Source organism: Salpingoeca rosetta, assembly GCF_000188695.1.
Source record: "Salpingoeca rosetta unplaced genomic scaffold supercont1.4, whole genome shotgun sequence".
Lineage (NCBI taxonomy): Eukaryota > Choanoflagellata > Craspedida > Salpingoecidae > Salpingoeca > Salpingoeca rosetta.
In genome coordinates, this window is record NW_004754930.1 from 934,773 (window position 1) to 956,330 (window position 21,558).

The 21,558-nt window shown below is 57.3% G+C and overlaps 4 protein-coding genes across 4 annotated transcripts in view; 1 reads left to right on the forward strand and 3 right to left on the reverse strand.

The window, feature by feature from the left end:
• The window catches only part of PTSG_01277 (uncharacterized protein), a 4,320-nt gene extending 189 nt beyond the window's left edge, over positions 1-4,131 (reverse strand). Inside the window, exons 1-12 of the mRNA XM_004997191.1 lie at positions 3,897-4,131; positions 3,600-3,669; positions 2,998-3,250; positions 2,525-2,718; positions 2,094-2,160; positions 1,796-1,947; positions 1,464-1,557; positions 1,184-1,258; positions 913-934; positions 716-776; positions 480-530; positions 238-304 (exon numbers count right to left, since the gene is read on the reverse strand). Coding sequence (XP_004997248.1) covers positions 238-304; positions 480-530; positions 716-776; positions 913-934; positions 1,184-1,258; positions 1,464-1,557; positions 1,796-1,947; positions 2,094-2,160; positions 2,525-2,718; positions 2,998-3,250; positions 3,600-3,669; positions 3,897-4,108 — 1,318 coding nt within the window. The 5' untranslated portion in view covers positions 4,109-4,131. The remainder of the gene's footprint in view (positions 1-237; positions 305-479; positions 531-715; positions 777-912; positions 935-1,183; positions 1,259-1,463; positions 1,558-1,795; positions 1,948-2,093; positions 2,161-2,524; positions 2,719-2,997; positions 3,251-3,599; positions 3,670-3,896) is intronic.
• Positions 4,132-4,153: 22 nt separating this feature from the next.
• On the forward strand, positions 4,154-6,095 carry PTSG_01278 (uncharacterized protein; the record flags this gene model as incomplete). Its single annotated transcript, XM_004997192.1, has 1 exon — positions 4,154-6,095. A coding segment is annotated over one exon (1,799 nt), but the record flags the coding sequence as incomplete, so codon positions are not given.
• A 74-nt stretch (positions 6,096-6,169) lies between these two features.
• On the reverse strand, positions 6,170-16,971 carry PTSG_01279 (uncharacterized protein). The gene is made up of 25 exons (XM_004997193.1): positions 16,922-16,971; positions 15,986-16,720; positions 15,547-15,794; positions 15,205-15,280; positions 15,015-15,075; positions 14,795-14,872; positions 14,453-14,515; positions 14,122-14,241; positions 13,727-13,848; positions 13,162-13,429; positions 12,948-13,028; positions 12,791-12,838; positions 12,481-12,609; positions 12,048-12,224; positions 11,284-11,566; positions 10,817-10,920; positions 10,545-10,619; positions 10,253-10,345; positions 9,724-9,971; positions 9,459-9,512; positions 9,206-9,262; positions 8,999-9,068; positions 7,150-8,802; positions 6,776-6,912; positions 6,170-6,535 (listed from the first exon to the last, which is right to left on the reverse strand). Exons 2-25 carry the CDS (start codon positions 16,636-16,638, stop codon positions 6,397-6,399), a joined length of 5,037 nt encoding a protein of 1,678 aa, XP_004997250.1. The 5' UTR covers positions 16,639-16,720; positions 16,922-16,971; the 3' UTR covers positions 6,170-6,396.
• Positions 16,972-17,198: 227 nt separating this feature from the next.
• The window catches only part of PTSG_01280 (DNA and RNA helicase), a gene marked incomplete at its 5' end in the record, with an annotated part of 5,592 nt that continues 1,232 nt past the window's right edge, over positions 17,199-21,558 (reverse strand). The window contains 8 exons of the mRNA XM_004997194.1: positions 17,199-17,721; positions 17,892-18,677; positions 18,894-19,847; positions 20,048-20,115; positions 20,272-20,335; positions 20,598-20,796; positions 21,103-21,194; positions 21,342-21,495. Of these exons, the coding sequence (XP_004997251.1) occupies positions 17,308-17,721; positions 17,892-18,677; positions 18,894-19,847; positions 20,048-20,115; positions 20,272-20,335; positions 20,598-20,796; positions 21,103-21,194; positions 21,342-21,495 (2,731 nt within the window). The 3' untranslated portion in view covers positions 17,199-17,307. The remainder of the gene's footprint in view (positions 17,722-17,891; positions 18,678-18,893; positions 19,848-20,047; positions 20,116-20,271; positions 20,336-20,597; positions 20,797-21,102; positions 21,195-21,341; positions 21,496-21,558) is intronic.

A 21,558-nucleotide genomic window follows, 5' to 3' on the forward strand; every position in this document is an offset into this window, starting at 1 on the left:
GCATTGTGTGAGGGCCGGTGAAGTTTTGGTGAATGGCGACGGGAGTCTGCTGACACTCACACACGCACATGCTAACGCACACACACACATGCTGACGCACGCGCACGCATGCTGACACACACACATGCTAACGCACGCGCACGCATACCTCACAAACACGAACAAACATACACACACACACACACAAACTGTCGCCACCATGCCACCATGTTAGGACGAGCACCACGCCAGCTGCACCTTGCTGGACGCAGGGAGCAAACTGCTGTTCAAAGACAACGTCGTCGATTGTGTACGAGTGGCGCGCCTGACACATCAACGCAGCACGACAATACCATCACCGCCATCATCACAATCGTTAGGACCAGTCACGTGCAATAGGAAGCATTGTCGTGTGGGGTGGAAACCACACAGTGAATGCAGGTATTGTGCACGAGTGTATATGTGTGTGTGTGAGCGAGCGTATGTGTTGGTGGTTCTACCTGTACTGTATATGATGTTGCAGCATCAATGCCTTCGACCAGGCAGAGGACCTGGAAGGGCGTGCATGGAAATTGGCCAGTCCATCAATGAGACTCGACACATCAGGGACCCACCGCAACTCGACAGCCAAACAAAACCCACAATGAGGCAACACCATTGCTCAAGTTGACACAGCAGCACTGCAGTGCAATGCACTCATGTGTGTGTGTGTGCGTGTTTGCGTGTGCGTGCGCACCTCGATGTTGTCTCGCTTGAACTTTTCAATGATCTGCTCCTTTGTAGTGACAGCAGGCGCCCTAGTGAGGATGCATGTGTGTGTATGTGTGTGTGTGTGTGAAATGTGTAAGATGCATGTGCCTTAGACTGTGCAACGCCACTGGATGGCACAGGTGTACATTCGAGGAGGTGACACAAGCGCAGCAGCACTCTTACCTTTTGCTTTTCGGTTCTCGTCCTGCAGCCGACAGCAAAACACACACACACACGCACACACATACACACACACGCACACGCACCACACACCGCAAGCATCAGAGCACATAGTAATGCAGGCAGACACTGATTGGCAAACCACATGTCCATTCGACACAACACTGCGACCAGCATGCAACGATGAAGGTGCACCGGGTACACCACATGTCACCTTGCAGTTGACCACAACAAACACATCGTCAACACAAAGACATGCCGCGGTGGTGCGCACCTCCGTTCTCGACGTCCACGACGCGCATGAGCGGTTCCGGAAACTGAAACGACGTCGACGGATCGTGCTCGGAGCCTGTTGGGACGGGCGGTGGGTGGGGGAATGTGTGCACATAGTATGATTACTGTGCTGCGTTGTTGGTTTGTGCGATTCTTTGTGTGGTTGTGTGTGTGCGTGTGTGTGTGTGTGCGTGTGTGTGTGTGTGTGTGTGTGTGTGTGTGTGCTGTGAACAAACGACAGCACAGCGCCATCAGCACAATGCACAGCGCCATCAGCGCACCGTCGTGTGGTGTTGGCATGAGTGGGCTCCACGCGTCAATGCGATGCAGCACTTGATCTGGCAGCGACAACAGCAGCATTCCACCCAGCTCATCCTAGTGGCGCCCACATGCCCATGCGCAGGTTGAAAGGGGAGCGTGAGGTGCAGGGTTCAAGGGGTGGAAAGTACACACAAACGCAAGGGCACACGTACAACTCCATGTGTATCGCACACACAATCATGTACACAAACAGATAAACACACACACAAGACACACACACACACAAGACACACACATACACAAGACACACACACACACACAAGACACACACGAACACACAACGGCTTCATACGTTTGGATGGGTGAGACGCATTGCATGGGACTGGAACCAGACATGCGTTGGATCAAGCGGCGGTGACGATGATGACGATATGGTTCGTGCAGGCCCACTCGATCGTGGCACCGCTCGCCCGCCAGATGACACAGTGCGGTGGCGAATCGCATCTGCACACACACACACACACATGGTGGAGTGGCACATTCAAGTGAGCTGGCGTGACTTGCAGACGTGTGTGTGTGCATGTTTGTGCTTGCGTGAACTGTGAGAGTTGCATGTGCACGTCGCATGGTGCAACTGCTGTATCACTTACACATGCGAACGTGGGCTTCAACGAGCGCGTACTTCTTGAGGTCGCACACCTGAAACAGAAAGTACCACTGTCGTTCGCGTCGCGGGGGCCGGAACAACACCGCAATGACGTGAGCGCACATGTGAAATGAAGATGCGACCACGATGAACACAGGCCAACAGACCAAGACAAAGTCAACGTCTCCACTGCAACCAGGGTTGTCGTTCTCACCACAGACAAACGCACACAACGATGCATACATGCACACATACTGACAGTTCAGACGACAGGGCACATGCACACGCACACATTTCACACGCACACACACAAACACACACACACATTCACACGCACACACACACGCACACACACGCATACACACACACGCACACACGCACACACGCACACACACACACGCACACACGCACACACGCACACACGCACACACACACATTGTTGCCGATTTGACGGATGATGGCGTTGTTCGAGAAGACGATGGTGAAGGAGCGGCGATTACCGCGACTGATGCGGGCAAAGATGAGCCCGATGCACAGCGCGTCAATGAACAGGCCTGCTGCACTCTGTGACAGCACGACAAAAGGGCCAGCGAGGCAGCCGTTGAAGTACGGGCTAGGCACGCCATATCCTGCAAGCGGAACATGCGTGTTCGTGAGTTGGCGTGTGAATACAAAGCACGGTGGAAATGAGGAAATAAAAACACACCGTGCTCGCTGTATCAAGCGAGACGAAAGAACGTGCAGTTGCATGGTTTTCTTCCATGAGTTGCATGCACGGATTCATGTGAAAGAAAGCACAAGCAGAGGCTTTCCCATGCAAAGACCTTGTGAGTATAATCAACCCCTTACAGATTTCTGCACAACAACACACACACACACTTACAACACACACACGCACACGTGCGTACCGATTGTGGTGAGGGTCTCGATGCTGAGCATAAAGGCGTCTTCAAAGGTGTGAAGCTGAAGGTCACAGGGCTCGGATATGAGGTGGTACAGGCCGGCCCAGAGCAGGACGGCAGAGACGTAGATGACCAGCAGCACCAACCCAATCTTCAGAGAGGACATGGTGAGGAGGGTGTGGAACCAGTCCCGCATATGTAGCGAGGCAACAGCCGCCCGTGGGATGATGCGGCGCATGTTGAAGGACCCTCTTGATTGCTGTCATCGAAGGTTTGCGTTAGCCCGAGGGCAGTCCATGATGAGAGGGCACCAGAAACAACTTGCCTTCGACTCATGTGTGCGCGTGCAATAGCTTGTAGCACCCACACGAGCACAAGCTAGCCCGCTCCAGCACACACTGACACAGAAAGAGAGGGAGAGAGGGAGGGAGAGAGAGAGAGAGATAACGGAGAGAGAGAGAGAGAGACAACACAGAGAGAGAGAGAGAGATAACCCACACAGACAACACTCACTCATTCATATGCACACGTACTCCCACCACTCCAGCACACATAGACACACACACACACACACGCACATACACACTAACACGCACACGCTCACACACCTTGAACAGCCCTCGCCTATCCAAGAATCTCGGTGCTTTCGCCTCACCGCCGGTGCTCGAGCTCAGTCGTCTAGAGCGAATATATCATGTGTGTTCACCAAGTAAGTACAAGGTCAAAGAACAAGTCAGCATGTCGATGTGCAAGTGCCATCATTCATATAGCAGTGTGCCAATAACCTTCCTCCTCGCTCTCCCCTCTTACTCTCCTCCCTCACTCTCCTCCCTCGCACCAAGCCCCTTCTCTCCCTTCTCTCCCTTCTCTCCCTTCTCTCCCTTCACGCACTGACATGCACGCACCTGTACCACGGGCGTCGTTGTCGAACAGCACGTCTTCGGCGATCACCTGCCGCGCCAGCACTATCAACACCACCAACAATAACGCTGCCATTGTGATCATCGTCGTCTTCGCTGTCGCCACTTCCTCCTGGCGCATTCACAGACCCCAGCAACAGCGGCATGTTCGCATGCGCGCTGTCACCATCATCATCATCACCAGCACCGTTCGTCATCGCCTGTTGTCCTCCCAATGCCGAAAAGTTGCCGAAAATATCTTCAAATGCTCCACAACGTGGGTGGGCAGCCAAGAACAACGATGGTGATGGTTGTGGCGATAAGAGTGGCAATGCTGCGATGCGCGACAACAGCAAGGATGACAGCGTTGGCGGCTGGTGTACGCAGCACTCACAGCAGGTGCGGATCAACAGGGAGGACGACAGCAATGGCGTCTTTAAGCAGGATACAGGCCGCCCAGTTTGCGGCGCGGCTCTCCACAGCCGCATCGAAAGCCGCACCCCACTGCACCACAACGCCTCCTTCCACGCACCAGCAACAACAGCAACAGAGACAGCTGCAGCAGCACAGGCAGCACAGCCACACCCGAACTCTGACTTTGTTATCTGCCCCCGGGACAGCAGGAGCGATGCCCATGCGGAGCCAGCGCGCAGCAGGCACGACCACAGAAGCAAAGGACAGTAGCAAAGTGCTGTCCTTGCTGAAGCAGGGCAAAACGGTTGATGTGCAAACCATCATTGCTGCGCTCAAGACCGCTGCCGAGCAGCGCCAAACAAACGAGTGCCACATGCTGTTCGACTGCCTTTCGGAGCGCGGTGTTCGCCCAAAACTGGCCCAGTGCAACGACGTGATCAAGGCATACGCCCAAACGGGCCGCGTCAAGGCCGTGCACAAGCTGATTGAGCGCATGCGCCGCGAGGGCTACGACCCAAACGCCGTCACGTTTGAGCTCCTGTTCCTCGCCTTTGCCCGGAGCCCGTCCTCCAAAGGCCTCGAGGCCGCCTTGGAGCAATACTTGCTCTCAGAAGTGGAGATGACACGTGAGCTGTGGACGAACCTGCTGCGTGCCTTTGTTGCCCGCAAACTCGTCGAAGAGAGCCGCTGGGTGTACAACGAGTGGCGGCAGAGGTTGCGGCCGTCTGTGCACATGCTCAGCACCCTGTGCCGCGACTGCAGCGAGCGAGGGCTGTGGGAGCCAGCGCTGATGTGGTTTCGCGAGCTCATGACCGAATATGCGACCCGCGTCAAAGCCCACGCAGACAACACAACCACAGCCAACTCCAACCTCACCAACAACGCCACCCGCAGCGGCGGCGATGATGCACGTGCTCGGTTTGTCACAGCATATGAGGACGTGCTGCTGGTGCTTGCACAGCACGGGCGAGAGGCCGAGCTGACTGCCTTGATTACGGACGTGCTTGAATCGAGCGAGCCGCCGCTCATCGCCGCTGCGGACGCGGACATGCGCGCCATCAATGCCGTGCGCAGCATCACTTCCGGTGCTGTTGATGACAGAACGCAAAAGAGGATCATCCAGATGCTGTCGGAGCAGCCTGCGGTGTCGTTGCAGCACCTGCGCGCCATCACGCGCGCCCTTGCCAAGGCAGGCCTGCCAGGCGCCGTGGACACGGTCATCTGCGAACGCGAGCGCCTTGAGCAGCCGCTCTCCCTCACAAACTTCCACGATCTACTGCGCGCACGGGAGACAGCAGCAGCGGCCGCCAAAGCGCAGAAGGACAGCGCCACAGCTTTGCACGCGCACACGTACGACACCCGCTTTCACGGGAGTAATGACGTCAGCAGGGAGGATGACGCGTCCTTTTCTCCGCACGATCTTCTGCAGCGCATAAGCAGGGCTGGTCTGAGTCCAAACGCGTTTACGTTTGCCGTGCTGATGCAAGACCAGCTCCAGAGCAGACGGCCCAACGCCGTTATCCACCTGTGCAAAGAGATGCGCGCACTCGGCGTTCAGCAGACGGGGTGGGTCAACTCGCTGCTCTATCGTGCGAGAAAGGCCATCAAGGGGAAACACAGGCAGCGTGGACGCAGGCAAGCTAGGTGATTGATTTGCTCCTGCTTGGTTTGCTTTGTCGATTACGACGATAGGAGGGCAAGGGAAGGCGAAGGGGAAAGTTTGTGTATGTATGTGTGTGTATGTGTGTGTGTGTGTATGTGTGTGAAGAGAGAGTGTGTGTGTGGGGGGGGGGGAGAACGGGGTGTTTTGTGTTGTGTCTTGGAGAGGCAAGCAAGAAAGGGGTGTGGTTGCAGTAAACATTGAATGGACTGCTGTTTATTTCATACGCATACACGCGTACACACACACACACACAATCACACACACACAATCACACACGCATGCACGCACACAATCACTCCTTCGTTGCTGATGCCAAGGCAACAAGCAAGCAAACTAAGCAACCCAAACCCAAACGAAACCAAACACGAAAGACGACACAAGCACACTACCCTCAGCCCCGCGCACGACGCAGTGCACTTCACAACGGCACTAAGGGCGCGCGTCGTTCTTGCGGGACGGAGTCGTGTGCCGTCCGCTTCTCAGCGTCATGCCATGCGACACACCGCCGCTGCCGCTGCCGCTGCTGCCTTTCTTGCGCTTTGCTCGCGTGCGTCGTGGAGCAGCCCGGCTGTGCGTGTATTTGTGTGTGTGTGTGTGTGTGTGTGTGTGTGTGTGTGTGTGTGTGTGTGTGTGTGTGTGTGTGTGTGTGTGTGTGTGTGTGTGTGTGGTTGACAAAACGTAAGTAAGCGAGCGTGGCAACATCTGCATGCGTTACATCAAACCAACAAACAAACAGTCCTGTGTGATTGCACTGCACTTGTCTTTCCCACTCCCTTTTCCGCCTCCCACCCGTAAACTGTCTGCGCACCCTGGCTGCTGCTGTCCCTCCTGCGGCTTGGCTGCTTCGCCCTCGTGCCCGCGATGCGTTGTGGGCAGTGCAACAGGGCTGTCGGTCGACAGTCCAGAAACTCCAGCAGCGGTGGCCGTGGCAGCTCGCCCGCGTCCCTGCTGCGACAGAACAGAGAAGATGTGGCATGATCGGTGAATACGTGGGGAGGAACCACAGGGTGGGAGTAGGGCAGTGGCGTAGGCAAGTGGGCTCATGAGAGAAAAAAAAACACACTTGTGCAAAGCACACACACACACACACCACTCACACACACACACACACACACACACACACACACACACACACACACACACACACACACACACACACACACACATTCGCAGACAACGCACCACGCCGCGCTTGCGTGCGCTGAGTCGGGTGAGTGGCGGCGAGAAAGTTGGCACATCTGGAGTGGAGGGCATCTGCGGGGACGCAACAGCAACGGCGTGCGAGGACGCCTGGTTCGGGCGGCTCGGCGTCACGTGGACACGACGTGACACAGCCATGCCCGCCTCCGCTGCTGCTGCTGCTGCTGCTGCCGTTGTCGCGGGCTTGCCGACGTCAATGCCAACCACTTCGTCTTCGTCATCATCACTGTGCATGCCAACACCGTGGTGGTCGCTGTCGTGGTGATCATCACCATCATCGTCATCATCGCTCGACTGCATGCCCATGTGCATGGAACCACGCAGTGGGGTCGCAGCAAAGCTGGGCGCCTCAGAGAGTGGCGGCGAGTCGCCAACCGCCATGCTCACATCGGGCGAAAACGGCTCTGGCTGCTTTCGCTGTCCCCGCTGTTGCCGCAGCTGCGATGGCGGTGCTGCTGCTGATGGCGCTGTCTTGAGCGGCGTGGAGGAGACGGGGCCAAGACCACCGCTCTCCTTCTTCCCGGGCGGCGTCTCCCGCTTGCGACGCGGAAGTGCAATGGACGGTACGCGCGCGGCGCTGCGCGGGGTGGACAGGCGGGCACTGCGCTGCACACTGCCGGACTCCGGGCGAGACAAACGCACCATGGGCGACGAGGGCTTGCTGCTCACGAGCGGGGACGACACGCTCCCAGGCCCGGCCACAGCTGTCCTGGCCAGTGCTGGCGAGGATGACGATGAGGGGGACGGCTTGAACCCACCGCCGCCGCCGCCGCCGCTGCTGCTGCTGCTGCTGCTGCTGGCGCTGCGGAGTGAGTGCAGCAGATGGTGCCGCAGTGTTGCGCGCGCCTCATGCTCTTCCTCTTCGCCTTCCTTGTGCCCCTTCTCCGTGGTCGCTGCCGCCGCGGCCTGTGCGGTGAGCGGTGTGCGGGCGAGCGGGCTGCTCGGCGCCTTGCGCGGCGTCATGGCCATTGCCCGCTGCACGGATGGCATCACCAGCACAGCACCAGCAGCCGTCGTGGTCGCCGTCTCGGCCACCTCTTTGCTCGGCTCAGCCTCTTCGCGCTGCTGCTGCCTCTGTTCCTGTTGCTGCGGCTGTTGGTCCTCTTGCTCTTCCTCCTCCTCCTGCTTCTCCTCCTCCTCCTCCTGCTGGTGCTGCTGCGCCGGTGTCTGCGGAGAGAAGATGCCCATGTTGTCCGTCACGGTCCGCGTCGGCCCCACCCGCGGTGTGGGCAAATCCGTGCCGCCACGACCCGCTGCACCAGCACGCACAGCCTCCTCGGCAATGCTCACGTGTCGCCCGTCCTTGCGGTGGTGCGTGGATGGCGTGGTTGGCGTGGCGGGCGTGCTGTCGTCGTGGGTGCGGCTTGCATCGGTGCTGAGCATGCTTGCGTGGTGGCGGTCAGACATGAAGCTTGTCGAGGCCGAGGTGGAGGGCGTGCTCATCACCTTGGGCAGGTTGATGGTCACGTCATCATCGTCATCCTCCTCCTCATCATCCTCCTCATCATCATCATCCTCATCTTCATTGTCTTCCTCCTCCATTGCGGCTGCGCGTGGAATGTGTTCCTTGGACGTCTCTGCAGACGCGTCGGCATCTGTCGTCTCGTCCATCGCCATGCTCTCCTCCATAATCCCCTGCAGCGCACACGTATCACGCGTTTGTATGTGCACATGTGTGTATGTGTGTATATGTGTGTATGCGTGTGCATGCGTGTGTGCGAGTGCGTGAGGGTGTGTGTGAGAGTGAGAGAGAGCAGTAGATGGTTCGTTGAACCGACAGTCCACACCCATGAACATACGCATGCTGACACGCGCATGTCTTCCAACCAACCGCATGTGCAGCTCCAGCGAACCGCTGCTGCAGCGTCGGCGACGCATACTCCGGTGGCGTTGCCAACGCCCTGCATTCATGTAAATTGTGTATGCGTGCGTGTGTGTGTGTGTGTGTGTGATTGGGGGTGAATTGGGGCGCGCATGAAGCGTTTACGAGCGGTTGGGAAGGAAGGGCTGGACACACAATGGGGAAAAAAGGACGTACGCAAATGATGTCTCGTGCATGGAAAGGCGACGAGGTGTTGCGTCGGTGTAGTTTAGCCTGATCAGATGGGTGCAGCTGAGTAAGCAAAGGCGCCAAGGACATGCACGCACAAAGCAGCGCCGATCACGCAAGCAAAGACAGACAGGCAGACACACACACACACACACAGCACCGCGCACACACACACACACACAGACACAAACGTCGACAAAGACGCACAATCGCAAAACCACAACACCACACAGCAGCGCACCTTGATCTGGACTTTGGCCGGTAGTCGAGGGGCGTTGCCGGCGGACGAGCAAACCTGAACGGCAGAAATTGACACACGCGCACAGGCAACAAGCGCAGATGACGTGAGTTGGCAGGAAGGAACAAGGAACAAGAAAAGCGGTTGGCTGGAGGGGTGCATCGAAGATCCAAAACGCACACACACACACACACAACACACACGAAAATACATCACTCAACAGGACTCAGTCAACATCAAGCATGAGATGAGCATCACGTCCACGTACAGGGGCATCCTGGAAGGCTGCACGCGGTGAACAGCGGGGTGTGTCTGTGTCTGCATCTGTGTTGAGGTCGGCGCGCGCTTGAGAAGATGCGACATGGCAGGCGACGAAACCCCGCCATATGCACCAGGTGCTGTTGACGCTGCACTGGCAGCGGTGGCGTCGGGAACAGATGCGTCCTTGGTCTGGTCGAGTGATGCAACAAACTCGTCAAAGGGCATCTGGAAGGACGGGTTGTCCACACGCCGCGCCTACAGTACAGCAGCACCAAAGACACACGTGTCAGCACAACGCAGTCGTGGTCGCATGTGTTTGTGTGTGTGTGTGTTTGTGTGTGTGTGTGTGTTTGTGTGTGTGGGTGTGTTTGTGTGCGCGTGTGTGTGTGTGTGTTTGTGTGTTTGTGTGTGTGTGTGTTTGTTTGTTGGGTGTGTGTGTGTTTGTGTGTTGGGTGTGTCTTTGTATTGCGTGACTGCGTGAAGATATGCGGATGTGCGTGTATTGAACGCCAGGCAGGTCCATAGCCTTGACGTACGAGGTATTGCGGCAGCGCCGTCTTGTAGTTGTGCATGAGAGCGGCGCGGAACTGTGCGCGGTCCTCCGGCACATCCGAGCGCGCATTCAGCGCCTGAACACATACACATGCATCGCGGATTGTGGATGTTAACGTGGGCTTGTGTCGCACACAAAAGCAGCGCCACGCAGCAACACTTGTGTCTGTGTGTGCAAAAAGTGTTTGCGTGGAAAAACGCGCGCGTGCATGTTTGTGTGATTGCATCATGTTGGCTTGCTTGTTTGAGTTTGGTGTGCATGCAAGAGGGACGTACATAGTGGACTTGGAACGCGTCGCAGATGCGAGACTTGAGGAGAAGAAACAGCAGCAGCGCTTCCTGTCGCTGCGACTGTGAGAAGAGAACACAGTCGTGAGCGGACATCATCGCGAGCGTGTGGAATAACACATGCCAGCCATTACGTGAAACCACACATACACACACACGCACACACACAGCACAGCAAGTACCCCTCCTTTTCACACAGCACAGCAGGCACGCACACACGCACATACACACACACACGCACCATGTGCACCACCACGTACAGATGTTGCATCGTCGCGTGCGAGGAACGACTGGAGCATTTGTCCCTCCTCCTCATCGAGTGGGAGATCAAGCAGAGACTTGACGGTCCGATCGTCCAGGCACCCTGCACCGCGACAAAGCACACACACACACACACACACACACACACACACACACACACACACACACACACACACACACACACACACACACACACACACACACACACACACACACACACACACACACACACACACACACACACAGGGGGTTGATGTCGCAGGTAAGAATGAAACGTGCCACAGGGGCAGTGAGCAAGAAGTTGCGGTAGCGGTGTTGCGCTGCAGGGCGCAAACGGCACCACGCGTGGCGCCAACGTCTCCCCAACGCCCCACGTATCCTGTTCCATGTACGCTGTCCCTATACGCAAGAAAAATAACAACAAGCCAGAGAGCACCAATGCATACGCATGCAACAGTGTTCGTACGTTGGAAGAGAAAGTCCATGGCTGCGGTGGTGTCGTGGCCTTGCTGGCGCGCTTGCCGCAGACGGGTGAAGCAGAAGGGAAGCTGGCTGCTGCTCAGCAGCAAGTCGACCATGGCCACGGTGTCGCCAGTCACGCCAAAGGAGCCCAGCATGCGGTGCTCGTGCGCCTGCCAGTACTTGAGAGCAAGCGCAGGGTGGCCGCGGCTACACAGGTGCTGCACAATCTGCACGTGCTGCTGCGCAAAGACGGGCACATCTGCCGTGCTCAGCAGCGCAAGGCCCTCCTGGTGGTGGCGTCGCAATTCAAGCAGCACGGAGATGCAGTGGAAGATGCAGGGAGAACGGAAGAAGAGGGAGACGGGCGGGAAGGCAGGCCGAAGGTGGGGAGAAGAAATGGTGAGGAGAGGTTGGTGTGGGGTGGGAGATCAAATCAGATGTGAGAGTCAAGATTGTGTGTGTGTGTGTGTGTGTGTGTGTGTGTGTGTGTGTGTGTGTGTGTGTGTGTGTGTGTGTGTGTGTGTGTGTGTGTGTGTGTGTGTGCGGGGGGGGGCAAGCGGCTCGCTGTCTGTGTGAGAGCAAGCGCATCGCCGGCAGCGACTGTCGGGCATGCTGAACTGAACGACACATATTCACACACATGTACGTCACACATACGCACACAAACACACGCATGCGTGATGACGTAGCAACACGGGCAATGCAACGTGCTGAGGGTGCAGGCGGAGATGAGCGCACGAACGCGCAGGGGTGCATTGCTGGCGTCACCTCAAAGTTGTCCTGGTCCATGGCTGCCACTCCGTCAACAAGGGCGACAAGATGGGTGGGGAGCTCCAACGCGTCCGCAAACGATAGCGCGAGACGGCGGTCGTTGGTGGACACGACCATGCGGTACACACACGCCAGCGCAACGCTGTTCATCGGCAGCTTCGACTTGAGAAACGCCTGCAGTGCCATAATGACGTGACGGTCGTGACGATCGTGACGGTCGAGGCAGGCGATGTGCACGCCAGGGGACGCATGGTGAGTGAGAGGAAAGTGGCTGAGACGGCGACATGGAGGCGATGCAGCCATGGACACAAAACACCAAACACGCATGACGAAACGCAAAGGAAAGAAATCAGCAGTCGTGCATTTTCACGAGCGACACACAACACAACCACGACGGATAGGAGAGGGAGGGGGCGGGGCGCAAGCGTACCCGAACGCTGGTGAAGTGCTCCTTGTCGAGAGCGACGGCGTCATTGCCATCAGCATCATCAACATCAGCGGCAGCGGCGCGAAGAACCTCTGCAGCCGCCATGCTGTACAGCGCCGACCACTCGCACAGCTGATGATCACGGCGGGGGTGGGGGTATGAGTTGGGGGGGGGGCGGAGGGAAGCGTGAGAAAGCAGCAACAGTGGTGTTGAAGATGCAAAACAACAACACAAGACATAGTCGTAAATCTGGCGTGTGTGTGTGTGTGTGTGTGTGTGTGTGTGATGTCAGCGGTGAAGTGTGAGGACTCACGGATTCGTTGAAGCCGTTCTGCTCGCACCAGGCAATCACTTTGAAGAGCTGCAGAAGCGAGAGAAAAACACGAAAGTGAACGCTTGCATGCTGTGTGTGTGTGCGGGGGGATGGGTGTCATGTATTAGCATACACGTGTGTACATGCACGTTCTTACGCGGATGCAGTCCTTGATGAGGGCTTCCTGCTGGCGAATCGTCTCGAGCGTCTCCTCAGATCCCGCCGTCCCGCTCAGTGTCTACACACACAAACACGCACGCACACGTTTGAGCATGCACAGAGGGAAAGGTGTAAGAGAGCCAGGAGCCCACGGCGCGTTAATGCAGAGCAACAACGAATCACAAACAACAATCATCCAACTGCGGGTGCACCTTGACGATGGCGGAGAGCATGACGAGAACGGGCTGGACGTCGTTGTCGGAGAAGGGCGTGCCTTGAAGGTACTCCACAAACCGACGCTTGCACACGCGCATGTACCGCCGCCAAAACGAAAGCAGCCAGTCCCAAAGCGAGCCCAGCGTGTCGTGGGCATGCAGGGTGCGCGCGCTCATAGGCAGGTTTGCTTGCGCAATGAGGTAGCGCGTGTATGCGCCAACAGCACCCGTCATCCCATTGAACATGAGCACCTCAAGGGCAGCACTGGCAGGCGTTGCAGGGCGGTGTGTGTGTGTGTGTGTGTGTGTGTGTGTGTGTGTGTGTGTGTGTGTGTGTGTGTGTGTGTGTGTGTGTGTGTGAGCCGGGGTGAAGGGGAGACAGAGAATGTGTGAGTGAGATGGAAAGAGAGAGAGAGAGAAGAGCGTGTGAAGACTTGGCGATTGTGTGTGGTCATGAGAATGTCCTGTAGCGCAACTGGCAAACACGAGCACAATCGCCATCAAAACGGTCACTGCAAGAGCTACGAGCAATAAGAACAGAGGTGGTACTGATGGTACGCACTCTCGCATGTCCTTGGGCGACTGTGCTGTGCCTGCGACGAGCCCGGCCTGCTTCAACCGCGCGTATGTCTCCTCGGGCTCACACAGCATCGGCACAGCAAGCGTCGACAGCCGCTGCAGGACCTGCAGTTCGAATAAAAAAGGAGGAGAGAGGAAATTGGGGACGGGGAGAAGGAAAGCAAGCATTGGGAGAGGAGAGATGTCGTTAGCTGTGGCGACCACACACACACTCACACACACACACACACACACACTCACACACATACACACACATACACATGTACAACACACAGACACAAACCACATATGCACACGTGTACGCGCGCACACATGAATGTGCAACACACATACGCACGCACACACACATGTACACGCATTACGCGAGGAGGAGCATACCGCCTCCTGTGCGCCGTAGCAGTGGACGTCGACGAGTGTGTTTGAGACGAGCAGCGTGCCCTGCAAGCTGACGTTACACGGCCACGGAATCGTGTTGCTCTCCGAAGTCGCCTGCGTCTCCTGCGTCCGCAGCAAGCAATCAAAACGAAGGACGTGAGCAGCGTTGTGTGGGCAGGAGTAACGTGGGCAGTAATTGGGAGCACGCGAGTGTCCGGGAATATGCATGTGTGTGCATGAATGAGTGCATGTGCGTGTGGAGCACATATGGTGTTGGAACGCAACAACACCATGACAATGCGGCGTTGCGAATGCACGCTTCGACTTCACTGACCTGCACCTCTGCACGGTTCTTGTGGTGATATCTGTAAATGGACGCCAAGTCCACCGAAAACGCCTACGCGACCCCAGCAGTCAGTGTTCATGCACACAGCAACAACAGGTGGTTACATGCTTGTGCAATCCTTCCATGTGCACACGCTTGCGTATGCGTTTGCATGCACGTGTGTGCGTGTATGTGTGTGTGTGTGTGCGTTTGCATGCACGTGTGCGTTCTGTGCTTTCCCATCACACACACTCTCTCACACGCATGCATGCACATTCGCTCACTCTCTCAGACACGCACACACACACACACATGCATGCACGCCCACTCGCTCCTTGTCTCTGTGCTGACCGGGGGCGCCGTTGGCTCCGCGTCGAGGTCCACGCCAACCTCGTGGCGAAATGCAAATGAAATGTTCTCCTCCCATGCCTGCAGGCAAACCACAACCACAACGCAATTACCCATGGATAGTGAGCCAAACATGCGTCGTGAGCGCGTGTCTCTTCACAGGAATGTGCAAACTGTCAAATGACCGCATGCGTGTACATATACACGATGTGTGTGCACGTACGCTGCTGAGGCGGGCGTCTTCATCGATGACGACAACGGCAACGTCGCAGCGGTTGCCCGTGCTGACGGTGATGGAGGTGGTAATGGTGATGATGTGAGCGAGGGCAAGCACACGGCAAGCACATTGTAAGGCGGCAAGCACAATGCAAGGCGGAAAGCGCGTTGCAAGGCGAGTAGGCGGAGCAACATACGTGGCCGCGATTGTGCACATGACGGTGGTGCTATCGTCATCGTCATCATCATCGTTGCTGCTTGACAAGGACGGTCCTGCACAGGAACATGACAAACACACACACACACACACACACACACACGCACACACACGCGCACACACGCACACGCACACACACGAGTGGACGCGAGCACACATGGCAGCAAAACATACAAACACACGGCCACGCAAGCACATACACGCGCGCACAAGCACATACAATCACACACGCACAACCACAGTGAGCAAATGAGGGAGCATGTTCAGATGACAGGGTCGGGTAACAAAGATGACGGCAGCAAGAAGAATGCAGGCAACGCACCGCAGACGCAAAGGCTGGGGATGGTGACGATGGTGCCGCTGTCGGGTGGCAGCTGCATCGTGTTGGCGAGCGGTGTGAAGTCCTCGTCGTAGGCGATGCTGTCATCTTGCACGTGGTACAGCTCCAGGGCAGGCTGGTTGCCGTGCATGGTGGCAATCATGATGTAGCGAGTGCCATCCGACACAATGGCATATGCCACCGCATCCACGATGCTGCTGCGCCGCCGTTCCTGCTCAAATTCTTGCACGCTGCACACACACACACACACGCAACACACACACGCACAAAAAGCAGGCGCAAGCATGGGTAAGAGGCGAGGTTGAGACATGAGCGTGGTGCTAAAATGAATCACAACAAGCCATCGCGTGCGTTACGCGTGTACACACACACACACACACTCGCCCACACACACGCACACACACACACACACGCAACGCACCGTTGGTCGCTGTTGAGGGAGACGAGGACGCCCTTGGTTGCGCCGAGGGCAAGTAGGGTGTGCAGCTGAGCACTGTATGAGAAGTGCTCGGGGAGCTGACCCAGATGGCAGACTGCCTTTGACTGCAAGGTGTGGGAGGAGAGGGGATCTGTGTCGATGTCCCAGGACCAGGGGTGGTGGTCTGCAAGGATCGGTGTGAGGTCGAAGAGGGCAAGCTCACCGGACCGGGAGGTGGCGGCGATGCATGCCCTGCTCTGCGGCATGGCTGAGGGCGGCTTGCCCAGCCAGCACACGTCCACGAGTGGCTGGTTGATGACGACGCCGCGAGAGAACTGCTGCGTGGGGAGGCGGTGCAGGCACATCATGAACGATACATCCTCAGCGGACCGCAGCACGAGCAGCACCTGCATTGCTTCCAGGGACGACGCCGCCACGGTGCTGGCCGTGTCCAGGACTGCGACCAGGGCGAGTGGCGCCAGGGTGATGGAGTGCATGGGCGACCCCGACAAGGTGGATGCGAACGACAAGGTGCGGCCATCGTACGCCCACGCAACTTGGCCCTGGCACACGATGCCCTGTGAGGACACGCGGGGTCCGAGGCCAGCCGCACCCAGCGGCCGGACCGCCCCAACTGCGCTTTCCGTACTGGCCATCACTCGCGTTTCTGACAAGTCCAACCAACGGTACGACGCTGCTGCACGTGCGTTGTCTTGCTTCTTCCGCTTTCTGTCGACCCTACGACACACACGTGTGCGCGCGTGCGAGTGAGTGGATGGGTGCGGATGAGAGGGGTGCACAGCAAAGCAAAGAAAGAGAAACAAAAAGGGCAGAGTGAGAGAGACAAGTGCAAGATTAAGAGAGGAGGAGGGCGAGGCACGCACGACGACAGGCACGACGATGACAGTCGGGTTCAGCGGCACACACTCGACCACGCACCAATCACCGCCGTTGCAGCTGAACTTCTTTGCGACAGCACAAAAACTGTCTGCTGTCAGAAATGACAAGCTCGAGCCTGATTTCAGTGTATGGACGGATGTGGGTGTGTCAGCAGCACGGGACGTGTTTGCCATCCAACCTCCCTCCCTTCCCTGCCTCCCTTCTTGCTTCCCTTCCCTGCCTCCCTTCTTGCTTCCCTTCCCTGCCACATCACAGCATCACATCAACCCACGCCTCTTGCCACCGACGCTCTCAGTTTCGCATGAAGCTTCATGGTGTGATCATCTACTACCGTATGTACTTCGTCTACATCGCAGGTCATGGCGGTGCAAACCCTCACTGATACAACAAGCTGACACAACAAGCACGCACGCGTGTGACATCAGTCAGTCAATGACAATGAGCTCCTGCTTCTTGGCTGGCTGCTGCTTCATGAGACGCTTGAGGGCGTCGGGCATCTTGCTGGTGCACTTCTTCCTTGTTGTGGGTTTCCTCTTTGTTGTTGGCTTCTGCCTCGGCTGTGCCTCCGTCTTTGGCTTCTTGCTGGCGGTGGTGCCGGGATTTGACGAGGTGGCGTTCGGGTCGGCAGCCGCTTCCTGCTTGATGTCGCGTCCACCCCGCTTCTGTTGTGCTGCGGCCTTGCCCCTGGCCGTGTTACCCCTGCCCGTTTTGCCCCTGCCTCTGCCTCGTCCCGTGCCTCGGCTGCTGGCTGTGGATGCAGAAGGTTCTGGTGCTGCCGCCGTGTTTCCAAAGACGGTGCCTTGATACGAGGGCATCTGCCCGCCGCCAAACGAGGACGTCTAGTTTGTGGAGTCATGAGGGAGGGAAAGCAAGGAGGGTGAGCAAAGCGGGAGGGTGAGCGCACGAACACATACATGTGCAACCATCCAAGCACAGAAGCAAATGCTCCTTTCAACACACTCGCAAACATGTAAACAGCCCCGTCCCTTGCCCCCCAACACACACACACCTGCATAAACTGCGCGGCGGTCTGAAACCCTGCCGCCGGGTTGATGGAGAGCCAGGACGCGCTGGCGCCGTCAGCAGCAGGCGCGGAGACGGAGGAAGAAAGGGACGGCCTGGCCTGCTTTGTTGGTGCCGCCGCTCCCTTTGATGATGTCGCATTTGTTGCCTTTTGTCGCTGCTGTTGGTGCTGCTGCTGCTGCTGTTGGTGCTGCTGCTGTTCAGCCAGGAACGAAGATGCCGATGTAAAGGCCGGGGTGGCGGTCATGATGGACGCGGTTGGCGAATACGCCCTCGAGAAGGAAGACGACGACGATTGCTGGGCGGCAGACAGGCTCCAGCCGCCTTTGGTGCCCCGGCTGCCGGACGCCTGGAACCGCGCACGCCGCTTCGACGCGTGCGATGGGCTGGAGGATGACCGCTGCAGAAACGAAAACCTCCCACTACCACTGCCATAGCCAGCATCGCCGCCACTGCCAGCACCATCATCGCCATCGTCATCGCCACCGCCCCTCGCCTGGGCCGCTGCCAGAGCAGCGTCCGCCTTCTTTTGGATGGCGCGCGCGGCCTTGAGCGTCGCCGCAGCATCCACTTCGCACCGCGGCTGTACCAGCGCCTTCAGGATGCCCACCGTGCACGCAAGCGTGCGGTCGGACACAGACGGCTTGACGAGCTCGAACATGCGCTTGGAGATGAAGCGGCTCACTTCGTTTTCGCTGCTGTAGCCGTACGCCCCGCCCCTCCACAGGCACCGCGACATGTGCAAGTAGTACTTGGCCCGCGTCAGCGCAACCTGCAATATATGTATGCGTGCGTGTGTGTGTGTGTGTGTGTGTGTGTGTGTGTGTGTGTGTGTGTGTGTGTGTGTGTGTCACAAAGACACACACACGTTCATCTCACATACATGAAACACACAGTAGTAAATACAACACGCGCACTTCCCCCCCCCCCACACACACACACATGCACACATTTCCACCCCACCCAAGCACCACACATGTGAGCGTACATAGAGGAGGCGGCGCTCCTCCTTGAGCCGGCTGCTGTCGCCCTTCTTCTGCACTTCATCAAGCGCATGCGAGTGCGGCAGCACGCCATCCTCCACGCCAGGAACAAACACCACCGCCCACTCCCGGCCCTTGGCAGAGTGGATCGTACTCAGCGTCACGCAGTCCTGCCTGCTCTGGTTTCGCTCCAGCTTGTCCGAGCTCGCATACAGCGACACGTGCTCAATGAAACTGCTCAGCTTCGACATGTCACCATCGTCGTCGTCATCATCGTCATCGTCGTCATCGTCATCGTCATCGGTGTCACTTGCGTCATCGTCACGTTGCTGCTGTTGTTGCTTCAAGTTGTCGTCTTCTCCTCGCTGCTGCTGCTCCTCCTCCTCCTCCGCCTTCACACCATCGTCATCGTCACCGTCGCCACCACCGGCACCGGCGCCGTCGCCACCATCGTTGGGGTTGCCGCTGTGCGATTCGTGTTCAAATTCGCGGGTGAGGGCGAGCAACTCCTGCACGTTCTCCCACTTGGACGCGGCGGTAGCTTTGTCCGTGCTCTCCAGGTGCTCCTTGTACTGCACCTGCTTGAGAATGTCCAGCAGCACGTGTGTGGCCGAGTGGTCCCCCTGTTGGTGCTTCCTGATCAGCGCCACCAGCGACCCCAGCGCAGCACGCGTTGGCCGCGGGCACTTTATCCTGTCGGGCGCGCCTCGCTTCGCCTGCAGGCCTTTGGTGAGGGCGTCCCACAGGGAGCAGTGGTTGCGCAGGGCGTTTGCCTCCAAGGCCTCCATCAGCTTTGGGCCTGCGCCGCGCTTTGGGGTGTTGATGATGCGGGCAAGGGAGATGTCGTCGTGCAGGTTGTGCACAAGCTTGAGGTAGGCCATGCAGTCGCGCACCTCCGCGCGGTCAAAGAACTTCAGGCCGCCCACAATCACATACGGGATGCCCACGTGCGTGAACGCCTACTCGGGCATGCCAGCAGTGGTGGGAGATCGATAGAGAGGGTGGGCAAGCAGGAAGCCGGTGATGTTGTTGGTGCATGATCAAAAGCAAAGTAGAAGCGAAAGCTTACGCGCGCACACACGCACACACACACGCACACACACACGCACACGCACACAAACACATACACAAACACACACACACACAAATATACGCAAACCTGTTCGAGGCTTCGGGTCATGGCGTTGGTTCGCACCAACACGGCAATGTTGCTGAAGGTGATGGCTCCTTTTTGGTGTTGGGTACGCCAAGGTTGTGAGCAGGGGTGAGGGTGTAGACAAGAGCATGATGAGGTGATGGGGATCCGGGAGACAAGGGGGCAACGCAGAGGAACAAGTCAGAGGAGCAGGTGGCATGCCACGTGCTTGCATTGTCACGGCGTACCTTTTGCAGACTGCAACACCCGCGCCGTTTCCTTGGCGATGGAGCGTGCTTCGTGCATCGGAGACTGTGTGTGTGTGTGTGTGTGTGTGTGTGTGTGTGTGTGTGTGTGTGTGTGTGTGTGTGTGTGTAAAAGAGAGCGTGTACATACATGTGTTTAAATGTATGTAAATGTGTGTGTGTGTGGTTGCACCATCTTGAACAGCTGTGGCATCAACCAGGCATGCGTCCACAGCGCAATCACCAGCGACAACAGAAGAAGAATAATCAACACACGTCAACCAAAGACCAACACATTTTCAACCAGAGGCAGCATGCAAGGTGCCCACGTTGTATGTGGCAAAGACGACGGGTGGCCCCCCGCCGTTTGATGTCCAGAACTTGGTGTCGCGCTGGGAGGCGAGGCAGAGCGAGCTCAGTTGGACAATGGCCTCTGTGGAGCGGTAGTTGCGGCCAAGTCCAACAACCTGACACCCAGCAAAGTCCCGCTTGAACTTGCGGTACCCGTCCGCCTGCGCCTGCCGCCAGCTGTGCACAGACAACGAGCCAGTGTGTGTGTGTGTGTGTGTGTGTGTGTGTGTGTGTGTGTGTGTGTGTGTGTGTGTGTGTGTGTGTGTGTGTGTGTGGGTGTGTGTGTGTGTGGGTGTGTGTGTGTGTGGGTGGGTGGGTGTGTGTTGTGCATGTGTGTGTGTGTGTGTGTGTGTGTTGTGTGTGTGTGTGAGGGTGTATGTGTTGTGCATGTGTGGGTGTGTGGGTATGCGGTGAAAAGTGTACCGCGTCAGTGTATAGTGCATGCTGTGCAGCATGCACCACAGCCTGTGTACACGTGCTCACCTGTAGATGGATTGGTTTGGATCCCCAACGACGGTGATATTTGCGTTGGCGGCCAATTTCGTGGCAATGGAGTACTGCACGACGTTCGTGTCCTAAAATCCCCCATAGGAACACAAAAGCAGCATGAATGAGCTACACACGTACGCGCACACAAACACACACACAAACACACACACGCACACACAAACACACACACACACGCACGAAGCACTGCACGAACGCACAAAGCACGCCCACACCTGAAACTCGTCGATGAGAATGTGTTGGCAGAAGCGGGTTACATGTGGGTGGTCTTCAAGCAGTTGGTTGAACTTGATGAGCAAATCATCAAAGTCAACAAAGCCGTGGTTCTGCAAGTGCCGCTGATACGGCTGTAGGAACGTCGCAGTCGTCCTATCGAGGAAGTGTGTGTGTGTGTGTGTGTGTGTGTGTGTGTGTGTGTGTGTAGTACAGAGA